The sequence below is a fragment of the Aedes albopictus genome, chromosome 2, assembly GCF_035046485.1.
Source record: "Aedes albopictus strain Foshan chromosome 2, AalbF5, whole genome shotgun sequence".
Lineage (NCBI taxonomy): Eukaryota > Metazoa > Arthropoda > Insecta > Diptera > Culicidae > Aedes > Aedes albopictus.
In genome coordinates, this window is record NC_085137.1 from 517619739 (window position 1) to 517638818 (window position 19080).

The window sequence follows — 19080 nt, forward strand, 5'->3', positions numbered from 1 at the left end:
CTTTCAAAAAATCCTTCAGAAAGTTGTATTTCTTCAAGAAGTACACCAGAGGATAGTTCAGGAATTGCTCTAGGGATTCCTTCAAAACTCCCATAGCAAAGTGGCGAGGATTTTTTTAGGGATTTATCCTGAAAATCCAACAGAAATTCCTCCACAGAATGCATTACTCTCAGTGATTCATGCAGGAATTCCACCGGAAACTTCTGCAGAAGTTCACATATAGAAGAGATTCTTAAAGGATTTCCCCTATTCAGATAGAGGAAAAGAATTATATAATAAAAGAATATATCCAGCTTTTTACGCTAAGATGAGGGGTGATTCATTTTTGACAGATCTTGCCGACAGCCCATACAGCATCAAAGCAGTCAGAAATTTCAGTTCAATGCTCACAAGCTGTCAAAAATTTTCACCTTGAACTTTCGCAAAGCTTTTTATTTGAATATATTTAACATTTAATGGAATTATAAAATTATTTCTTTTTAGGCTGTGATCGTGTACCTTCTAGGTGTAACAAATAATCACGAGTGAACATTGAGCAACTGGTATAATGGTTGTAAATGTTTCAAAACATTTCCTGCATCAGTTCCGGAGCCTGTTATGGATCAAGTTCGGTTCGGAGTTCATAATTTTCGGAGTTTCAACCCATAAAATCGATAGCAGTATGCAAGCCATCCACTTGACGGATTGATTTCAATATTTTTGACAAAATAATGGTTATTCATTTCGATCTTAGTTCGATTTCTGTGGGAGTCCTTCAAGTGCTTCCTGATGGAAATTATAAAAATGGTCACGAATTAGCTCCTCCCGTTTTAGCACCCAACTTCACATAAGGACTCGTCCATAAACTTAATGAGCCGGCGGTGGTGGTTCTGACGTAGGTTCTTTGACTAATTTCGGAAACATGATGGTATGGACAAACGTGTACAAGGGATAGAGGGGGGGGGGGGGGGGGTGTCAGAGATGACCAAAAATGACCTCTGTCTGAGATGGCACACTCGTCACAACTAATTGACTAATTAAATTATATTTATTGGCTAATAATTCCCTACTTTTGGAATAAAAGATTAAAATTGTCCGGGGTGCTATCATGGAACTCAATGACGAAAACACTTTAAAGGGTTTTTCACTGTGATAAGAGGAAGAATTGATCGGTTTTCAATATCAATCCCCAGTGTCTCAAGATCCTCTTACATTCCTGAACCGTTATTTCCTTCCTGCAAAGAAAAAAATGCATTAAAGATCCCAAATAACACTAAAAACCAAAAAACTGTTGCATTTCTTACAACAATAACAACGGTTACAATGGTAACGTTGCTATGTGAAAACTTTTGACAATTCGAGAGCAGTGAACTGAAATTTTCAGCTACTGTGTTGCTGCAAGGGCTGTCGGCAACATCTGTCAAAAATGAATAATCCCTCATCGTAGCGTAAAAAGCTGGATAATATGGAGATCAAAAAATGATTTGAAGTAGGAGGTAAAAGAACAAAAAATAAAATAAAAATTTGCTTCGAATGAGTGTAATCAGTTTTGTGCCTTTTTATTCCGCCCTAAGTTGCTTATCCTTTGACAGATACGCGTGTTTCGACTACCACTTGTAATCTTCCTCAGTGTCAGTTATCCACACTGAGGAAGATTACAAGTGGTAGTCGAAATACGCGTATCTGTCGAAGGATAAGCAACATAGAGCGGAATTGAAAGGTACGAAACTGATCACACTCATTCGAAGAGGGTATTCTGCTTAGAGGGTTCGACAAGTCGGTACAAGAAAAATTTGCTCCTGGAACATCACCATCATATCATATTTAGATCTTGTAAAATCTAACCAATAGCAGCGAGCTATTCGTTTGATCTTGAAATATCAAATTTTGATATTGTTTAGATGTTCCAGGTACATTTTTCAAATATTATTTTCTGATCTTTTATTTCTTACATCAATCAAACCAATATCACGTTTTGATCGTAAGTACCCCTACCCGGGCAGATATCCCTCCATGTATTTCCCCAAAATTTTATCCAGCAATTTCTCTAAGGATTCTTCATATATATATTTCCTAGATTTTTTTTTCAGAAATTGCTTAAGAAATATCTCAAGAGTTTTTTCTAGGAATCTTTATTGAAGTTCATCTATGCGTTTATCCATGTATTCGTACAGTAGTTATTTCTAAAATACATTCATTGGCTGCTTGAGGAATACTTTTAGAAAAATCTCAAAGAATGTAACTCGAGGATTTTTTGCACAAATTTTCCTACAAAAACCTTAATATACTTTTCTAGAAATCGCACCAAGGGTTTCCGAGAACTGCTCCAGAAAGTTTTTCGAGATTGATTCATCCAAGAAAACTTCTGGCATTTCTTCATATATCCCTCTAGAGATTTATTTAAGAGTACTCCCTGAGATCTCTACATGAATTCCTCAGAAATATCTTCAGGGATTATTACAGAAATTCTTAGTAGGATTGCTTCTGAAACTCCTTCAAGGATTTCAAAAATACATCCAGAGACTTATTCCGATTTTCAGAGATTTCTACAGGTATAACAGCAAGGCGTTTCTTCAAAGTTCTTCCATAGAGTTTTTCAGAAATTCCAACAAACTTTTCTCTTAAAATCCAACAGTCATTTCTTCGGAAATTCTTCAAAGGGTTTCCCCAAAAATTCCTTAAGACCTATAAGAAACATCTTCTGGGACTCCTTCAGAAATCCCTGCAGGATTTTTTTTTCAGAAATTCTTTCAGAAATTACACGAAAAATACTGAATGAAGGAATTTGTAAAGAACGCCCTGGAGAATTATCTGCCGGAATCCATTGAAGATTCCTGGAATATTTTCTTGAAAATTTTCTAAACAAAATATCCATTAAAATTTTTCAGGGAAGCTTTCGTCACACCACTGCCTAAAACATTTAATGCAACAAGCCCAAAAGATTTTGGCTCATAAGCGCGCTGCCTGCTGCCAGCTATTTTGAGTAAATTAGGTTTAAAGTTTTTTATCAGTTTTTCATCCCATACAAAACTCATAGAATTTCAAAAATCGACCCAAATTTCTTTAATTTATAGTAATTTTTCTAATCATCGTAAAAATAATATCGAAAATTTCGGCAGTTAGTTTTTCGCCTCCGTGATTTTCTACTCAACTTGAAGATACTAGATTGGCCGAATTAAAAGTTTTAATTTTATTACATAAATATCCCACCTAAGCCTATCGGAAGACGTTTACCTAATTCGTCACATGAAACGTCATCCATGAAACGTCATTCAAAGTCGGTAAATTCAAGCGGTAAGAAGAGGGTCCCGCCGGTAAACCAGATGCATTTCAAGAAGATGTACTTCCTCCCACCCGTTCTGCTGCGGATCGGCGGCAACGGCAAACTGCAATATTCCCGATCAATTGGAAAGCTTAACCCTGAAGTTCAACAATCTCGATTCCTGGGAGGAAATTTTCTGGTTGAGACTGGCACTCCCCCTGCTGAGACGACATGGCCTGTTGAGGAAGAAGGAAGAAGGTCTCATCATAAAAAAATGGAATTTTTGGAAGCAATCAGCAGAAAAATGATCCAGTTTGGTGAGATCTAGCCATTTTATATGTATAACTGATAATTACTTTCAGATCTATTCAGGTAAATGAAAATTTTAATAACCTACTATATTCGTAAATATGCCAAAAGTTTGCTTTCTCGCCAAGGAAAGCGTCCCATAAACTCCTATCCAAAATCCAACTCCTGATATCTATGAAGTGGGCCAAGTTCTTGGACATATTCTGAGTAGATATCTAATCAACATTTCCTCCCCATCCCCGCTGATCGTAAGGACCTGGCCAGGTGTCGAGGTCGTTCAATGAAAGGTTTGTCAAGTCCCAGGCATCTTTTCTGGCGCATTGAACCCCGAGCAGAAGAGAATAACAACAGCATAACAAAATGCGTTATTTTGGCAAAATAACTGCATAATGGAATTAGTAATTTTCATGTTATTAACATAACATATTGAGTTATAAACTTGTCTGTCATAAGCGGCAAAATAACAAGTCACATAACAAAAATTTGTTCCTGAAAAATCAATTTTATAACATGTTTTGTTAGTGGCAATAACAACTTAATAACAGTGAATTTGGGAAATATTTCAATAACAAATTTTGATATTAAAGCAAAATTAGGGTAAAAACTATTTTTTTTACTCATTTTTGGGTAATTATTTTAAGTGTGTTATTCTATTTTTAGAAAATAATAGGTCACATAAAAAAAAATTCGAATTCATTATAAAACTTACAAACATGGACGGGATTTGAACCTCCAATCCTGCTATCGTAAATTTTCAGTCGCCTTTACCAATGAGGCTATCACAGCACTTGCAGTGAGGGACGATAGAAGCTTTACTGGTTCTACGTATTGCCAGTTTCCCTATTCCCTCATTTCATGTTTGCCAGTCGCAGGACAAAAATAGACAGAGATTTGAATGCAAGATCAAACAATGAACCTCTCTCTCTTACCAACAGCGCTATCGCGGTGCGCAGACATGTGCACTGTAACACTAATAACAGTGGTGGTGATCGCATGACCCGTCGTCGGCTGTTTCGGAACAAAGAGAACGACGAAAAAGTTGCTAGTCGACTATTTATGATTGAGCTTCGTCATGGGGTGCATTTTGGCGGCGACAAAGATTCTTTCCAGACGGAGATGATTTTTTTTATTTTTTGTTTTGTTCGCGTTGTGAGAACGGCGATTATACACGTACCTACGTGAGCGAAGGTAAAAGGTAATTATATCTTATGCCGATATGATTACTTCTGCAGATGCTGTTTAGTTTTATTCTGTTTTAGATTATTTTTAGTAATGAAAAAAAATATTTATGACTTAATGTCAAACAATATATGATCGAATAATAATAGATCGAAAGAAAAAAGTTATAATAGACAAATGCAATCATCAATTGAGCAGAATTGTCTGTATAGTTGACATTTTTATTGATTAGAATTATTTAGTAGGTACCATATTTGCTATCTCCACTCTCACTAACATTCATTACTTCGTAATACATAGTCTGTTCGGTATTTTTTGACGTTATAATTAGAGGTTAGAATAGCAGTACTGTTAAAATGACATATAAAGTCAACTAAGTTTACTCAATTTTGAGATTAAAAAAAAAAACTCATTTGCAGATGTATCACTTTTTGAAGCTAAAATTTTACTTAACCTATAAGAATTGGGAATCGTAGAAAAGTGATAGGAATTTGGCACCGTAACGGGACTGGGATATTGAAAGAAGGAAATTAATACAAAGATAAACATATCAATAGCTATGATGCTATATGTACCCAAAACTCAAATTATAGCAATGAATAAAATAAAAAATACGGAAGAGTCTGATGAAATTTCTAGAAGTTGCAATGCCTTGATTTTTTACTTCATAATATGAAACAGCAGACAATAAAATAAAGAAGGTAAACTATGTAATGGTTATATCTGCGATAAATTTTCTCCGATTTTGACAATATTGATCTCATTTGATCAAGATTTATTTTTTCCATCAAAAACAAATCCGACTGAACCGATCTGGTCATCGTGAGTTAAGAAAAAACCCGAATTGCCATATGTGGTAGATAAGATGTGGATTATAAAGAATACTGATGTGCAAAAAAATGCTGCATGTCTATTATATTGAAGACGGTTACCACACCATACACGTGGAATTTTCCATCGACCAGCTGCAATTGGCTTCTTTAGTGGTGTTGAGATAATTCCATATTCACAATCTACATGCCAAACTGAGCCGAAATCCAAATTTTCATGAACTTTGGTGCCCGGGAACCTATTTAAAAATCGATTTGTAAGTTTGTATGGGAGCGATTTGTCGAATCACCCCTCGTCGCATTTCGTACTGGGCGGAGCTGTCAAGCAGTTGCCCAGCTGTCAAAAGGTGATTTCAAAAAATCATTTTGTAATTGAATTTAGGTATCAAAATAAAGTTTTAAAAATCTGAAAAAATCATACTGGCTTAAAAAAAGGTGCTCTTTCGAATAAAATCAAAAAATCAATATATTATTCTTAATTTAAAAACCCAAGTACAAATTAAGTACCTTACCAAAAAAAAATGTGAAATTTAAATTTATACGTTCAATATGTAGTCCGTCCAAAGTCTTACACCGTACATCAAACCGTTTTTAATTAGATTTTGTTTTAGATTTTATAGAGGCATTTTAAAATCTTCTCCTGTGTGGTAGGGATAGGATTTTTCAAAACACCATCGTTCTTCTTCTTCTTCATGCACCATCAAATCACCAATAGCATATCTGCCCAGCCTAGGCCCAAAGTATTGACTTCAAAGTAATCATTACGAAGCATAAATGTCAATTTCTTGATTTTGCTTTGGCTGACCAAGCCAAGGTTGATCGTAGCATTTTCATAATTCAAATCTCAATTTGTTCATCGAGCACATGTTCTGTTGTGCTGCACGTGGATGTCAAAGCGTTTTCAACAGTGTAATTACGAAGCATTTTTCACGAGATACCATATCTTTTCAATACGCTAACTCCAACAACGCCGATATTAGAATAGAGGAGCTTAGAAGCAAAGGGGTGTAAGTTACAAAAACCCACTTTCGAGTAAATGAGCTTTGAAGTTTTTCACCAGTTTTTCATCCCATTCAAAATGTATGGAGTTTCAATATCAACCCAATTTTCTCTGATTTACTGTAATTTTTCTAATCATCATAAAAATAATCTTTAAAAAGTTCCTGTGAGCTTGAAATCTGAAGATTTTTTTATATGTTCTGCTCAAACTCGACAAAACGGTCACTTACACCTCTTTGCATCTGGGCCCCTCAATAGCATAAGGATATGTTCCAGAAAATTTGGACTTTTGGGAATACCGCGTAACCCAATCGTTCTATTCGCATAACCAATCAATAAAAAAAAAAGATTTCTTATTCAAACGAGTCGAAGTTCACTTAAATCGGTTCAAAGTTGAAAAAATATGAGTATTTTTCAGTTTTGAGGGTAGCCGGATACGCTTCCGGCATTCTACGCAATGAAAAACAAGCAAAACTGCAGCCCCTCAACAGCAATTGAATGTGTTTTTTTTTTCATTTTTCAATTACATAGAATAAACCTGTTTCCTTATAGGCATTTTCTGATCTTTTACCTGCTATCCATCGACCTTTTGCTCTACAAGCAATGAAAAAAACTAATACTTAATCAAATTTCTCATTTTTTGTAATATAGCTAAAAATTAAAATTATTTCATATTCTGATATAATTATGTTATTTTTGCAACTGATTATTTTGTTCAGTTGCAAAAATAACAAAGTTATAACAGAGTTTGTTCTGATTTATTTGTAACAAAACTAGTTACAAAAGATTATAATATATTTTGTTATTTAGTTTGAAAAACTTTGAAGCAGTCCATGTCATAACAAAATTATAACATAATTTGTTAGTTATATCACATTAAGATATAATTATGATATATTCTTGTTATGTTCATCTAGTCGGATATGGCCTCCACTTTAGCATCCTATTCTACATCATATATGACTTCGTGATGGCTGAGAATTCTATATATTTAGACCAACATGTGAGAATGCGAACTTCAGTTTCTCTCTTCCCTAATAGGTGTATTTTCAACTATTCATGTACCTATCTTTCAAATAGGTAGATCCGACTTCATCCTCTGGAACGACAGGGAAAACATGTGAAATACAAAATATTTCTGAAAAATCCCATTCAAAACCATCTACAATTTTGGATTCAGCTGTCTGTATTAGCTTCGTTCAAACAAGTTTACTCCATAAGTTTGACATTTTTATCATTGAAATTCACATGGCAAAGGCGGAATCTGGAACGTCCCTTTGAAAACCTTAAAAACCTTCAATATCGTCTGCTATATTCTCGTTTAGATGTATGCAGGGTACTGCGCCACTTGGGCAGTGGCTGGTATTTTGGGTACTTTTCAGCTACAACTCAGTCAATTTCAGAAATTTAGCAAAACCTCGCGCCGCCCAGCAGGGACTTTGTTTTGTACACATTACAGCACCTCCATGTCACGTAATATACCACACCTCTTATCAAATGTGATACCGTAAGCGTACCATACTTTGCGCACCTAGGGCCTAACATTGCGCACTTTTCAAAAATCGTTAAACAGTTTTTCTGGCGCATTATGCAAACTTTTTCCCACGGAATACTAGCTAGTGATATGGGGCATGCACTTTGTCTCAGTTTGGATGTAATGATAAATGGAAGAGGAAGACAAATTGATGAGTGAATATGCAGTTGCTTTCCCTCAAATGCTGTAAATAACGTTGTAGAATGACGTAGGTTTTGTTTCAAAATTTGTTTTAGTTTAGATAGCAATACCATAAAGTATTTGTGCACTCTCAATAATACAATAATAACCAAACTTGTTCCACAACAGAATGTAATATTGAAATGTTATTTAAGGGCTGCATACCAATTGCTTGGTCATAACAAAATAAGATTGTCCAACAAAACATGTTATGGAAACGTAATGCCTTGATAATTCAATAATAACAAAACAAGATATAAAAACAGGTTTTGTGATTTCGTAGTTATTAATTTGATATTCCCCTCTGCTCGGGACGTCTCTATCGACAGCCACCCCAGGATGTGTACGGTCGGCTATGCTATGCTATTTTTCTAATCATCTATTTTTACGATCCTAAAAAAAGTTCCCGAAAACTTGAAGTCTTAATATTCTTTTGTTATGCTCAGCTCAAAATCGACAAAATGGTCACTTCACCCTTTTGCATCTGGGCCCCTCAAATACAATTACAGATTCTTTCAGTCATTTATCCAAAGATTTCTTCTGGAATTGCTCTATGATTTTTTTGCCATTACGTCGTGAAAACGTAAAATGTTCTCTGACAAAAAGAGCACGGCCTACTTTTTTCATTAAAACAAAAGTGCCGAAAAGTGCTACTTTTCGACACTTTTGCTGAAAAGTAGCACTTTTGCCAACATATATTTTTTATGCATTTTGGTGTGTGTAATCAATAGTAGGATGAACTACATGTTAAATAAGGTTCATTGACCATGATACTTAGTCATACCTCATTTTGCAGACGTATGTAGCCTATATAGAAAAAAAAATCCTATTCAAACCTCATTTTTCGTAATGACAAAAAATTGTGTATGCAACTCGTTGCAAAACTCGATTTTTTCAGCACTCGTTGTATTTATCCAACTCGGTAAGCCTCGTTGGATAAATTTACAACTCGTGCTAAAACAATCACTTCGCAATTTATTGCATAAATGGCTATTTAAGGATTTCAAGGATTTCTACAGAATTTCCTCCAAAAACTCCTCCGAAAATTCCTTTCATTCCGTCATCACTTTATAGGATTCTTTCGGGAGTCCTATATTCCACCAGAAATTGCTTTTGGAATTTATTAAGGAATTCTAGAGAATTCTTACAAAATTTCCTTCTGGAATTCTTCCTGGTTACTTCAGGAATTCCTTCAAAAATTTTACTTTGTCATCCTATTCAATATCAACTTTGCTGAAAATATGTGCTCGGTTCCACCAGGCAAATTTAACGTCTCTAGTCATACTCTAGATTACAAATGGTGAGCTAGAAGTTATTGCTAACATTTTCAACAAAAATGTTTGTGTTTTTGACCTATGTTGATATTTCAAATTTCGTTGCCTATTGTTAAGTTTTGTTCAGTCTGTACAGCCTCTGGCTGAAGATGTGTATCCGTGTCTTTTGTCATTTTTTTGCAAAATGAATTGTTAATCTTGAATAAAGCCTCTTCCGAGTTGTCACATTTACTGCCTACCTCTTCATCCACTCAACATATCATTTATCACGACTCACATATGAACCCATTTTCCAACCTCGAAGCACCGTATTAAAAAACTTAATATTAACACAGTTCCTTCCCAGAAATATCGCGCCCACACGACACATCGTTTATCAAGCGCAAAATTAAGCATGAACTAAGCCCTAATAATCCCCATTTAGCAGCAACAAACCCAACCAACCAGCCACGAACCCAACCAACGCAGCGTGGCGTTAATAATATATGACGAAATCACACTAACCTGATTCAGAAGGGTTGAGATGGCATAGAACACACCGACGTTCATGCCATAGGACACCAACAGCAGGACGTAGTTCCGGTTCAGCATTAGTCGCTTGATGGAGTGCAGGAATGGTGACGATTGGAGCGGGTTGGGCGTCTTGGTTGCCTCCTGGGCTGCCGAGGGCGGCGTTGGTGGAGCCGCCTTGAAAACTGTTTGGAGGACATATGAGAGTGAAAAAAAAATCGATCGCAGATGGCGCGGGTACTTACAGATGAGTACTAGGATCACCAGCAAGCTGGTGAATCCGGCTACGATGTAGAACATCAGCTTCAAATCATCGCCCACTAGATCCAAATCGGTGTGATTTTCAACCAGTATGGGTGGCAACAGGAAGCCTACTGCGATTCCAAGCTGCGAAAAAGAAAAAAAATGCAATTATTAATATAAATAGAATTCTCTAATTGCAAATTAATTTCAATGGATAACATTTCCCAGAATGGTCAGTGATTAAATTGCGCCGCGTATAGGAAAAAAAACGATCCCTTGACATTTGCTTGCCTAGACAGAACTCGCACCGTACCGGCGCAGCTGGAATAACGACGTGTCCTTCTGGTATGTGAATGAACGTTAATAAATTATGCACCACATGTCACCTATACAATGGCAAAAGGATTGCCAATGTCCACGGCACTCTTGCCAGCTGATACTCGGAAACGAACCTGCTATGTGGTAACTTTTTCCAATTAAAATTACTTCAAACAGTGTTGACGGTTTTGCCGGATTGTGCATTAGACGTAGTAGGCGAGGAGCGGAAGTAGTGCTACTGTCGTATACAAAACATCGAATAATTTAAAAAACCAGTTTTTTCACATATTACAATTTGGCGTTCATTTCTAATTTTTAAGTTTGTGTTAATATTATGTCTGTATTCCACGAAGCCGCTAATAGGACTTCAAACTTGAAAATTTTGTATTAGAATCAATTGGTGCCTACTTATTTTGCTATAATTCACCTCTAAAACTGCACAGCGCCATCAGCAATCTAGCTATTCTGGATCTACTGTAGACATACGGTTGCAGCGGTTCTGTGACGTACATTAATTATTTTACTTGGCATTTTTTTTTACTCGCCAGCGTGCCTACTTTCGACTGAAATTTAATTTAAAGGCTTTTAGTGGAACGATGACAAAAAAATGTCTAATGGGAATGGTCGAGCTTTATAGGCAGTTATCCTGCCATTTGCATTGAATGGCATGTGCATGGTGAAATGTAATTTAATTACGAGTTCATATAAAAGTGCAGTGGACCCGTACAGGGATTCAATCGACTGGCGTTACATATCTAGGTGCCCATGGAAACGAAACTCTACCATTCAAACGTCAACCTAGTGAACATAAAATACCCGAAAATAGGGTAATTCGCCAATTGTTGAACGGTTAGTACCGGCATTTTGGTTTTCGTTTGTTTTTCCGTGCATAATTCCACTTTAGTTAAAACATATCCAGTGAACGTCTAATTCTACTTATCCCTTATACTGCCCATTGAATTTGTATTCCCTTAAATTCCATTTTCTAAGAGAAAATAGAACATTTGTATGGGAAGCATGTAACCCAAATGTTGAACGCTTCCTTAAGCTAGCTCATCCTAATGTTGGATGGTTCTCGCCAATTGGGTTGTTTAGTGAATTAAATATTGCCTTTTCCTTTAGCCTAATCGAAAGAGCTCATTTTTCTGAGTATAACGTGATTTTATTGCGTTCTGATTCCTATGTTTTGATGATTAAATAAACAAAACAGTTTTAATTTCCGTGGATAGAATGACAGTTCAATCGATAAAGTGACAGTTCGCACCGAACAAAAAAAAATCCCCATACAAACTTTAAATGCATTTTGAAAATAGTTCCCGGGCAGCTAAAATGATGAAATTTTGGGTTTCGACTAATTTTTGGGCGGAGATTCCGATTATGCAATAATCTGGATACCCCTAAAGAACCCAATTGTTGAACGGTTGAAGCTTTGCTCGTAATTGATGACGTATAACCCGACATAAACCTATCATTCACCTGTTTTTATTTTGGCCACCAAACCCAACACAGACACGACAGTTACCCGATGTGGGTCCAACAGTGGTCCAACATTTGATAAAAATTGACTCGACTTTGACCCGACATCCGATATTTTTTCACTCTGGCGGATTTTTTTTCCGGATTTTCGAGTTTTGTGCCCAGCTAGTCCGAGCTAGTGACAATTCATTTGAATGACAAGGAATCGCACATTTGAAGAGAGCTCTAGTGGAATGAAATCGTTTGAAACATGACTAGATGAAAAAAGGGCTGAAAATATTTGATTAGAAGCGAAAACGACAGAAGAAAAGTACGCCTTTAAAAGCCCCTGAAACTCTCCTGGAAACCCATGGGACCCACTCAACCCCCAAGAACACACATGGAACGACCCTGAAATCCCTTGAAAACCCTTGGATTGCTCCTGAGCCTCCTGGAACGCCTTGAAATACTCCTGGGACCCCCTTAACACTCTGAATTCCTCTTGAACACCTCTGGAACGCCCTTGAAACCCATTGAAAACCACTGAGGGGGTTAGAAGCAAAGGGGTGTAAGTGACAGAAACCCACTTTCGAGTAAATGAGGTTTGAAGTTTTCCACTAAATTTTCATCCCATACAAAATGTATGAAGTTTCGACCCAATTTTCAACGATTTGTTGTAATTTTTCTAATCATCGTAAAAACAATCTTAAAAAAGTTCCTGAAAGCTTGAAATCTGAAGAATTTTTTGATATGTTCAGCTCAAAATCGACAAAATGGTCACTTACACCCCTTTGATTCTGGGCCCCTCCACTGGAATCTTTCTGAAGCTTACTGGAACACCCCTAGATCATCCCTGAAACGCCCTTGGAACCCCATGAAATGCACGGTTAGGTAAAGTGAAAAAAAATTCTAGCAGTCATGCTAACATCGTAGGTTATGCCAGTGTTCAACAATTGGATCACGGATGCATAATGATAGTGTGATATTGAAAAATATTTTTTCAAATTAAATTACAATGAAAATGTGATTTTAAACATTGTTAAACTGTTAATGACATCATTCCAGTTCTTGTAACTATGGTGTGCCTTTGATATTTGTGGTCGATTTGCCCGCAAAGCTTATTTCGTAACAGCAATTTCTTAAAATATATCTTAAGAATTGTGCAGTTTTCGTGCCATCAGCGGTACAAAATTTTCAATAAATTTTTTTGACGTAAAATATGTATAATTTTGTAACTTAATTAGAGCAATATCGTGACACACATGTACATGCATCTACATCATACGTTTACGTTGGATAAAAATTACTTAAGTAAGATTTATAATAAAATATTCAGAAACTGTTCAACATTTGGGTAGTGTTCAACAATTAGCGAATTACCCTATCGCTTTTAGCTATCGTATCTCATTTTATATATTCAAACATCTTATTGTGCGATGCATGAAAAACACATTCATGGCGATTACTTTTCCAGGTCTTGAAAGATGGTCCAAATTCAATCGCGGTGCAAATACCACGTGTAGTCGCAGCAGTCATCACATCACCCGGCCACGTGGTGAACTTTTTTCATGAAATATCAAAGAACTCTATGATGGAAAATTTGAAAACCAGGTCTGTTGTCTTAGGCGACTATCTCGCGCGTATCTTTGACTGCGATCAAAAGCAGTCGCCAAAGTAGATTTTATTTTGATTCTTATAATACATATTAAGAAATTGCAACTTAAGGCGCAAATGGATGCATTTCCTCACTTTTTGGTTGTTGATGTTTCATTAAACAACTGAGCAATATTTTCAAAATTGGATTCCAAAACAATTCAGAAAGCCAGCAATATCTAGTTGGGTGTAACGCAGTGTTGCCCAAATTTGAAAATTTAACGTCATGACGCCCTTGTGTGCTCTAAAGCAAATCCTAGTGTGCCATCGAATAGCAAACATCACCTGATCCTGCTGTACTGTCATGGTAAAATCAGAACGGCAATTTTCACGGAAGGGTCATACTAGATGGTATTCCTTTTAAATATGAATTTTGCACGAATTATTTTTTTTATAAAATTCCCCAGGACCACCACCAGGAACACCGCCAGAAATTCCTTTGGTGACTCTTTGAGGATATATCAAACAGTTTCTGCAATGTATACAGAAAGCAGAATCTTGCTGGTTTTCTTTGAACGATATTAACAAGAATTCCTCCAAAGATTCTTCTGAGTATCCTTTTTAAATGCATCCCACAGGAATCATGGCACATTTTCAGGAAATTCTCAAGAATACAGTCATAGCACAATCATGAGTCACCAACAATTATGGGTCAATTCTATTTGAAAAGCATGGTGAACTGACTGACTAATAATTGTGACAGAGTGACGCATTGTGCCATGACTGTACATATCTCGAAACCGATGGTTTCTTCCAAAATTTCTCCTGGGATTCTTTATAGGATTCTTTAGGAAATTCATTCAAGGATTGCTACATATGTACATACTTGTTTTCTTTCATGTATTGCTTCAACTATTTCTAAGTGAATTTCTCCAGAAACATTGTCTGTTTTTTTCAGGAGTTTTTCTTTGGAATTTCTCCGAAAAATCTCAAGAAATTCTTCTAGGAATCTCTCCCCGAGCAGTGGAGAATAGCAAATCAATAACTACGAAATCACATAACCTGTTTCAATATCTTGTTTTTTAAATTATCAAGGCATAGCTTTTCCATAACAAATTTTGTTGGACGATTTCATTTTGTTATAATCAAGCTATTGAAATACAGGGGATACTCAAAATAACTGGGACAAGTAAAATTTTCACTTTTCAAAATCAACTTAATAATTCAACTTAATCAAATCAAAGTTCAACTCGCTGTAACTTTTCGAAAAGGGCATCCAATATTCTCATATTTTTACTGTAAGTTCATCAACTAGTTGTGTATTAGTGGTCAAAATTTGGAAAAGATCGGACTATTCTACACGAAGTTATAAAGGTTTTAGAAAAAGGTATTATTATTCGATAGCCAACTTTGAGCTTTTATATCTCCGGATTCAATGAAACGAATGCAATGAAATTTTGATCATTTATGACTTATATAATGAGCTATTAAAAACATTTGACTAAACTTAAAATTCTTTACACGAAAGAAAATTATCACGATTAGATATTTTTTCTAATATAACACCAATTTATCCAAAACTTCATCATCGTTTCAAAATTCGAGATAGTAATTATAGTTCATTTAAATTCCCTCTAATTGACTTGAATATATTTATGTTTCAAAGGAAAGCAACCAAATAGCCGGCATTAAATCGAAAAAGTAATGGAATAAATTAAATCGCTATAACTTTTTTTCTTATTAATAATATCAAATTAGAACAACTGTTTTTCAAAGTTCATTATATAAGTCATAAATGATCAAAATTTCATTGCATTCGGTTCATTGAATCCGGAGATATAGCAGCTCAAAGTTTTTTATCGGATAATTATACCTAATTCTAGAACTTTTATAACTTTGTGTAGAATGGTCCGATCTTTTCCAAATTTTGACCCCTGATATACAACTAGTTGATGAACTTACAGTAAAAATTTGAGAATATTTGATGCCCTTTTCGAAAAGTTACTGCGAGTTGAACATTTTTTGAAAAGTGAAAATTTTACTTGTCCCAGTTATTTTGAGTATCCCCTGTACATTCACTACAATACATTTCAATAACATATTTTGTTGAAGTACATGTTTTGTTATTGTTTTGCTGTTGATCAACTTATCAACAATAGCACAACAGTAACAAGTTTGGAAATCAAAGCAACAATACGACAAATATGACCTGTCCCTTTGTTTTGTTTTATTTTTGTATTCAGTTAAGAAGGAAATTTCTGAACAAATCCTCTGAAGTATTCCTTAAATAATAATCGGAAAAACACATATTAAAAGTTCTGGAGGAGCCTTTCGATAAATCCTTGGAGAAGTCTTCAAAAGAACTCCTGCAGACTCATCTTAGAAATTCCAATAGCAGTTCTGCTAAGCAATTTATAAAATTCTTGGCAGATTCTTTTGAATAACTTCCGGAGAATTCATAACAAATTTTGCTCTTCAAATATTATCAATTACAAATTGATATCAAAATTTGGTATTGAAATATTTTCCGAATTCACTGTTATTAAGTTGTTATTGAAACTAACAAGACAAGTTATTCAAATGGTTTTCCAGGAACATTTTTTTGTTATGATGTTTGTTATGTTGCCGCTTATGACAGACAAGTTTATTACATAATATGTTATGTTAATAACTTAAAAATAATCGATTCTATTATTCAGTTATTTTGCCTAAATAACACAGCTTCTTTTGCTGCTGTTATTCCCTTCTGCTCGGGTCCAGGGGTTTCTCCAGGAAATACACCAATCGATGCAATTCCAGGAGAATTTTTTTTCACAACGATTCGGAGATTCTTTCAGAATTTTGTCTAGAGTTTTTCTTAAGTAACTCTTTTTTTTATTCCCGGAAACTTTTCCAGGAATTATTGTTTGAATTTCTTCAAAGGTTCCTTCATGTATTCGGAATTTTTCTAGGGCATTTATTTTTAGGAAATTCCTCTAGGCAGCTCTCAAGAGATTCTTCTGGAAGTTCCTTCAAAGGCTTCTCCATTAACGCCTTCAGGTATATTCCTCCAGGCAGCGGATTGGAGTAATTCAGATCTTTCTTATGGCATTCTGTTATTTTTTCCCCCAAAGATCCGTTCAACAATTCCTGCAAAAATTTGTCCTTAGCATTTCTAATGAAATTTGAAATGACCTGTAATCGGTATTATTTCAAAGATTTCTTCAAAAATTCATTTTTCAAAGCTTGCAATGGTTCTCTAGAGAATTCCTTCAGGAATTTTTATTGTTTCTGCTGGATTTCTTTCACAAATTTCTCCAGGTATGTAGTAGTTTAGGCATTTTTGGGCAAAAATCCATCAGAAGTTGTATGAGAAATTCCTTCAGTGGTATCTGCAGAAGTTTTTTTTCCTAAGGATTCCTTAAGCAAATCCTCAAGGGATCTCTCAGAAATTTATTGAAGGATTTCTTGAAGAATTCTACCAGAACCTTTGTTATTGACTTCGGCAGTCATTTTTCTTTTAAGATTCCTTCACAATTTCCTCTAAAGATTTTTTCAGGAACTCTTTCACAGGTACAGGTTCTTCCTTGAAATTTTTTGATCTTCTAGAGCATAGTGGGGGTTTCATAAGATTTTTCTTCAGGTATACTCCTAGGAATTATCCCAAGCATGCAACAAAAGATTTATTGAGACAATCTTTAGAGATTTCTGAGGAATTCCTTCAAGGATTTCTTAACGAATTCTTCAGTATTTTTTGTTCAATTTCTGTGAGAACTTCTGAAAATCCCTGGATGAATATCTATACAAATTCGGTAGGGATCTCTATAGACATGCTGGGAGATATACATGATAGAATCACACAAGAAATTTTTAAAAAGATCGTTGTAGGAACTCCTACAGAAATCACTGGAAGTAGTCTCTACTTAAAGGAATTTCAGAAGTAATCTCAGCATAGATTCCTGAAAGAAGAGCCGTGATAAGGAAGGCAGACTTTTCTCCGACAGAATTTCTAAAGAAGCTTCTGGAAAAACTTTTCGGTGAATTTCGGTCGAATTCCTAGAATTTTCCTGAAGAAATCCTTCAATAAAATCAGTGGAGCGGGCCTAGTGTGATGGTTAAGCATGTGACTCTCACGCCGAGGACCTGGGATCGACAAACTCACAAACTGTTGAGTTCTTTTATCTCTATGGGGTTTCTCCCAACAATGCAATTCCAGGAGAATTTGTTTCACAATGTTCTGGATAATATTTCTTTTTTTCCACAAATTCTGTTTTTTTTGGAAACTGTTCCAGAAATTATCGGTTGAATTTCTTCAAAGGTTCCTTCATGTATTACTCCATTTAATTTACAATTATACAGAGATTTTCTCGGTAATTTATTTGGAAATTTCTTCCAAAATATTCTTCTGGAAGTTTCTCTAAGGGCTTCTCCAATATTATTATTCCTCCACGGGTTTCTTTCAGATTTTTCCCTAGATTAACTCGACAATTCCTGCAGAAATTACTCCATAATGTATTGGGTTTCTCATTAATGTTTAGACTACTGTGATAATTTGATAATCCACTGAATCATCATTTCCCAGCGAAATTTCACACTAATCAAACTTGTTTTGTTTACCTGGTGTGCATCCGACGCCCCTGTCATGAACTCAACCGAACTTGTGTATGCCAGCCGCCGCGAAGTCGTGTGCGAAATTCGACTGTGATGATAATGAATTTCGGCCGAGTCTAAATGGGTGCAAATGTCGCAATATTCCTTAGCATTTTCCATTAAAATTTTCAAAAAAAAAAAATTCTCTGTGTATACCTTAAGGCGGTTCCCCATTTCTTCCAGGTATTATTTCAAAGATTCCTCTAAAAATTCATTTTTCAATGTTTGCAGTGGTTATCTAAAGCATTCTTCCAAAAAAAATATTGTTTGGGCAAGATTCGCTTCATTAATTTCTTCAGGTAGTAGTTTAGAGATCTTTGTTCACAAATACCTTGGGAATTGCATAAGAAATTTCCTTTCAAAGATTTTCCCAAGAATCCCTTCACAGGTTTGCCAAGCCTTTCTTCCTTGGAATTACTTAGAGAGAAAAGGGGTATATTAAGGTTTTTCTTCGGGTATACTCCTAGGAATTGCCCAAAGGCATTCAACAAGGGATTTCTTGAAACAATTTTTCTGAGATTTCTTAAAAATTCTTTCTGCGAGTTTTTGTAGAATTTTTTATTAAATTTTGTTAAATTTCTATGAGAACTTCTGAAAATTCCTGGAGGAATATTAAATTCTGTAGGGACCTCTAAAGACATGCCAGGAAACATTTTTGATAGAACCGCAAAAGAAATTTCTAAAAAATTTTGGTTGAAGATTATACAGAAATCACTAATGGTATTTCTCAAAGAATTACTGAAATAAATGAAAAGAAAAACTGAAAACTCCCGGAAGAAGTTTTAA

The 19080-nt window shown here is 35.4% G+C and overlaps 1 protein-coding gene across 1 annotated transcript in view; it reads right to left on the reverse strand.

Moving 5' to 3' along the window:
- LOC109406058 (heme transporter FLVCR2) overlaps positions 1-19080 on the reverse strand; it is a 236224-nt gene that overhangs the window by 19081 nt on the left and 198063 nt on the right. Inside the window, exons 6-7 of the mRNA XM_029870156.2 lie at positions 10302-10443; positions 10051-10241 (exon numbers count right to left, since the gene is read on the reverse strand). Coding sequence (XP_029726016.1) covers positions 10051-10241; positions 10302-10443 — 333 coding nt within the window. The remainder of the gene's footprint in view (positions 1-10050; positions 10242-10301; positions 10444-19080) is intronic.